The 6,000-nt window shown below is 31.8% G+C and overlaps 1 protein-coding gene across 2 annotated transcripts in view; it reads left to right on the forward strand.

The window, feature by feature from the left end:
• Hmgcl (hydroxymethylglutaryl-CoA lyase) overlaps nucleotides 1-5,578 on the forward strand; it is a 145,900-nt gene extending 140,322 nt beyond the window's left edge. For both annotated transcript variants that reach the window (XM_090392814.1, XM_090392815.1), the window contains exon 10: nucleotides 5,102-5,578. In XM_090392814.1, the coding sequence (XP_090248940.1) occupies nucleotides 5,102-5,203 (102 nt within the window). In that variant the 3' untranslated portion in view covers nucleotides 5,204-5,578. The remainder of the gene's footprint in view (nucleotides 1-5,101) is intronic.
• Nucleotides 5,579-6,000: the final 422 nt, after the last annotated feature.

Consider the following 6,000-nt stretch of genomic DNA (forward strand, 5'->3'; position numbering starts at 1 on the left):
AGCTAGGTAATCTGCAAGGATAGAAAAATTAGAACCCCATGGTGGACTCAAGAAGTTAAAGAGGCATTCAATGAAACGAAGGCAGCATATTGAAAGTTGCAGGCAAGTAAGTTAGCTTGTATTCTTAGGGAATAGAGAGACAAATGTAAGAAAGCTAAACACTGTGTAAAACTAGCTAAACAAAGTCATGGGAAGCTTGGTTCTTACTTTGGTAAGAACATAGAAAATATCAGGAAAGAAGGTGGTAAAATATTCTCGAGACTATTGCAAAAGCTTAGAAATGGAAGAAAGAGTAGTGTAAATGGAATTAGAGATGATAAAGGAGACATGAAAACTGAAGATAACGATATTCTTGATATGAAGTAATTACTTTGAAATATTGCTAAATTAAACAAGCACTGATAGCATGGTGGTACAAAGCACTCAACAGGAATGTCACCTGGAATATACATATCTGTATTTGAAGTAGAAAAAGTTACCACAAACCTAAAATGTGGAAAGGCAGCAGGAGTAGATGATATTTGACCTGAAATGCTCAAATAATGAGGTAATAAAGTTTCACAGTGGCTATACTGCATAATTCAGAAAGCTTGATCAGATGGCTGAGTTCCAGACAATTAGAGTAGAGTTCATATAGTACCCATCTATATTTAAAAAAAAAAAAAAAAAAAAAAAAATGGAATAAAACTGAATATGAGAATTAAAGAGGAATTTCTCTACTGAGTTTTCCTAGTAAATCATGGAGGAGAAGCTCTGAGAAAAACGAGCTGGGTGTTCAGGCCAGAGGTCAGTCAGGATCAGATTTTCACTTTAAGGCAAATAGTTGAGAAATCATGGGAATATAACAAGGATTTCTATTTAAGTTTCGTTGATTTGGAAAAGGCATAAGACAAGGTGCCAAGAAGAAAGCTGTATAAAACACTCCAGTTATATAATGTAAATGGGACATTATATAAAGCCATACACACAGTCTCTATTTCAGTTATAAATTAGCAGTTGGAATTGAAGGAAGTATACAGGAAGATGGTTTGATGTTAATTCAGTTGTGCAACAAGGGTGTACATTATCTCCACTGTTATTCATTATATACACCTCTGAATAAAAAAATTAGAATAAACAAAGCAAATGTGTTGAATGATTTGCAATTCTAATTTATTGCATAGAAAATAATGATTACTAAATATGAATTGCCATCATCTAAATCTACATACTTTGTAGATTATATAACCATGTAAACACAAAAATTTAGTATAAATTATAAGAAAACTGTTATATTCACATAGCATCTACTGCCCATCAATACTTGCTTATTTCTGTTCACTCTATTGGAGACATAGGGCCTGAGCTGCAGATCTCCATCTGACTGTTTTATGCCTTTCTTCATCTTTGGTCTATCTCTCTTCTTCTTTGCTTGTGTATTCAGGTTTTCTTAGGACATACCATGTCCATCTTCATTTTCTCTGATTGGTGTTGTACATTAGTGGGTTTTTGTTTATTGGATATCTTTTCCATTTTACCAGAGACCATTTTACAATGGTCTCTGGTTTTTCCCCTAATTTGCTGTCCATGTTTCTGATGCATAAAGTAAAACTGATTTTATACTTGTATTAAATAATCTGATTTTGTTTTTTAAACCTATTTCATTTTTTAAATGATCTCCATATTTTATTTTCTCTAACATGTTAAAAATTCTCTGTATCTTAGATTTTATATCTTCCTCTGCTCCTTCCTGTTTATTATTGATCCTTTATTTATTATAGGTAATTAAAGTTCTCCACTATTTCTGACATTTGACTCTCCAGTATTGTGTCTTCTTTTTGTTTGTTTATTTTCATTATTGTCATTTTCATTTTATTTTTTCTTAATCCAATAGTTAAGTTTTCATTTAGTTTTATTGTATTTTACTTCATATGTTTTGTATGTGCCAGTAAACATATATCATCTGCAAAATCCAGGTCATGTAACTGTTCAATTAAATTCCACTCTATTCCTTTTGTGCTTTTCATGGCATGGCTTATAATCCAGTCCCCACCAATAAGAAATATTGTTGGGGAGAGAATGCAGTCCTGTCTAACTTCTGTTTTAAGTTCAAACTTTTCTGAAGGTTCTCCATTGTGTGTGATTTTGGTCTTATATTTTTCATAAATTTTTTTAACTATGTTTATAATTTTAGATGGTATTCCATAATATGACATTAATTTTCATATTGTTTCTCTGTCAGTGCGGTCAAAATCTTTTTTTGGAAATCAACAAATTTGGTATAAAGATTTGACTACCATTCTATTATCATCCTGAGTGTTGCTATTTGATCTGTACATGACCTGTTGGCTCTAAATCCTGCTTGTGTTGTTTATCTTAGCTATATCTTTTTTTTTTTTTTTTCTAATATTATTCTTGTTAGTATTTTACTTACTCCTCTCCAATTACTGCAATCAATGAAATATCCCTTTTTTGGTATTTTGATTCTTCCTGCAACCATATTTAGTTAAGAAATGGACAGAGTATATTCACTGTTTCATCTATATCAGCTTTTAATAGTTCATTTGAATGCCATCTATACCAGCTGATTTTCCACTTATACTTTCTTTTAAGTGCTTTTTGTATTTCAGTTCTTTTTTTTTTTTTATTTTTTGGATGTCTATTTTTAATATTTTTCTTTTCTTTCTGGTATTTGATTTTCTTTTTATTATTATTTTATTTCCTTGTTTGCCTTTAATAATATCTGACCACTAGTACACTGCTTAATCTACTATCCATTTCCATCTACTAATTCACTACTTATACCATCCACACTATTTCTGCCTGCCAATAGTTTATTTATTAATTTCATGAGAGTGTTCTTTGGCTGGTTTGTTTCTGTGCTGGATTAAAAAAAAAAAAAAAAAAAAAAAAACATCTCTTGTGAGATCTGAAGTGGAAAAAGTCCACGTGAAGATTTTTCTCACATGACAAGAATCAAGCTTGGATATTTTCTATTCGATATTGTCCTGTCATTCTTCCAACTTTACTACTGAGACACTTTGGTTACTGGAAGTAGAAATTATTACCATCCTGAGGTGTAAAAAGGCAATTGGAGTGAATATTCAACCAGGAATTCTCAAATATGGAAGTATGACCATTTTAAAGTGAATACACTGCATAACATGTTGAAAGTTTATTTTTCACTTGGTCAGACTATAATAAATTTAGTTTAATCCTTTATCCAAACTTTATCCAAAGTTTGCACCTGAAATTATCTTCAGGACTGGGGTAAAGTGGTACAATACCGGGCGACTCCTATTTGCATTATGCGAGAGATACTGAGATAGGAGTGTTGGTAGCTTGCTCCACCTTTGCAAGGAGTCGCCCGGTGTTATACCACTTTACCCCAGTCCTGAAGATACTTTCAGGCGCAAACTTTGTTTGCACACACTTGGATAAAGGATTAAACTAAATTTATTATACACTGCATAACAGAAAGCATTCACAAGGTTGAATGCTGGATGATGGGAGTGCAGTTTAAATACATATTAATTATAGCTTAAAGCACAGCAAATTTTACATTGCTTCTTCCTTCTCCTGCACCTGGGGATTTCAAACAAAGCTCATACAAATTTTATCTAAACAAAAACAGCTGCAATAACTAAGCTTGATATGCAGCTTACTCTTTCCCTTCATAACTTTTTGTATCCACCAGAATTTTAGTTAAACTGAAAGAGAGGTTTGCTTACCAAATTTAGTAAAATACCTTATATCATGTATCATCTGTACATGTTAGGTGCTCATTTGGTAACTACCCTGACAGCATTGAAGCACAACTATATTCAACTTACCACCAAGAAAGTAACTATCAAATTGCCATCCCATTGCTCCCACCTTAGTCTTCTCAGAATCAGTAGTGTTGAGGGTCATCAACAGCTAACTTCCTTGCTGCATGAAGGTTCACCAAGTACCGTATTTTTCGGATGATAAGACACACCCCAAATTTATGAGACGATTTTTAGAAAAAAATTTTATTATATAAAGATATTTACAAATTCTTACTTAATTTTTATTTATTGTTACAATCATTTGTATTAGCAATATTCAGTTCATCTTCACTCTCGGTACTATCACCTCGTCTCGTTAATGTCACCGTTCGTATTACTTTCATCTGAACTATTGTTGTCACTCCCTTCAAAAATTGCGTCATCTTTGGTACTATCCATCGCATTACTTATCCTGCATTTCTTAAATGACTTTATAATCATCTCTTCTCTCACAGCTTCCCATGAATTTTTCACCCAGGTACGTACTTCTGAAATTGTTGGCCGTTTCATATCCTGTTGCTGTAACATCATGATTTGGCATCTTATCTCTATTTTCTTATGCATTAATGATCTTCTCTCACTAACCTGATATCCCTATTTACAGTTGTGTGCAGATGACAGTTCATTCCATTACTCTTCTTCATCCATAACCACAGTCTTAAACACTGATCCATTTATCATTCTCCATTGAGGCAACAACCTAGTGAATATGTACTTCATGAACATAGTCCTGTCTTAATTCTTTTAAGAAAGATCTAATTTCACTTGCCATTACCTTTTGATAATACTCAGCTTTTCAGTCAAGATTGTATTTCTCTTTTTGAGCTGACTTTTATCTCTAGCCTTTCCTGGCACAAACACATTGAATTCCATGGTTTTCTCAAACTCCCAAAAAACTTAGTGTTCTTAACTTCTTTGATTTTATGTACCTTTGTTCTTTGGAACATATGTCATCACAGTTTTCCTCAAGGAGCATAATCTCTCAACACACATCAGCATATTACTTCTTACTCTAATCACTTGTCCTTATGTGGCACTTTTGTGTTATAGGATTTGTAATCTCATTAGGGGGTTTAAAGGTGTCGAAGAATACACGAAACTTTTCATTGAGATTATTTCATTTTGCTCTTGGTCTGAATCCATTCTGCAAGCCATAAGCTGGACACTGCTAGTTTTCATGTAAGTAAAATAACAAATGTTATCTGTTGATAGAATTATAGATTGCAATTTGGAAATTCAATTGTACATTTCAATTTGGAATTGCTTAAGTGACTTCATGTAATTGAAACAATTTTTATTTATTTTCTTTCTAGGGAGTGGACTTGAACAAACTTCTAGATGTTGGTGAATACATATGTGCTGCATTACAGAGGCCAACATCTTCTAAAGTTGCTCGAGCTGTTAGTAAACTTTAATACCTGTGAGTAGAATAGAAAATATGTATAAATGAATGTCAGACTAAAAATATACAAAATGAAAGCGGGGTATTGTATACAGGTGAAAAAAGTCAGAAATTTTAAGTGTTTATTTTTCTTGTGAAAGCATGCACTGTACATAATGCAAATTAAATTATATGTAAATACGATCACCATGCATACGACACATGAAATATCTTAAAATGGCATAATAAATGTATCTTTGTGATTTTATTTCGTATGGATAATACCTGTGCCAGAAATTTTTGTATATTGTTGCATTTATATTGTTATCCTAATATCAGGTTTTAATTTCATTCCTACATTGTACTGTAGAATTTAACATTATCTAATTAAAAGATAATGTTGACCTAATTCCACAAGAGTGAATTTAGCATACAAAAGTTATTAATTGCTATTTATTAATTACAAAGTTATTTATTAATTTTTTTTAATTTTTATTTTAATGTACAAGTCAACTTGACTCTTGTCACTTTGAAAAGTTTTTTTTTCTACTTCACTTATATCCCAGCCATATTTGTCTAATTTTAGGCAAAGCTCAACTTAAAGAAAGAATATTTTACCAAAATGGTAAATGTATTTTTTTTACTAAATCACCATTATAGGTTGAGTGATATGGTAGTCTCAGTCAGAGTATTATTTATTTTATTTTTTTTATCATAGTGAGCCAGAAGAAATTCACAAAAATTTAATCATCTATGATAAATTGTGATCATGGAACTCTCTAGAAAAATTTTTTGGTAGGTGGAAGCTGAATTTTTGATTAGGAGACGATT

This window comes from Typopeltis vanoorti, chromosome 5 (genome assembly GCF_054136105.1).
Source record: "Typopeltis vanoorti isolate ZY-2024b chromosome 5, IOZ_Tvanoo_1.0, whole genome shotgun sequence".
Taxonomy (NCBI): domain Eukaryota; kingdom Metazoa; phylum Arthropoda; class Arachnida; order Uropygi; family Thelyphonidae; genus Typopeltis; species Typopeltis vanoorti.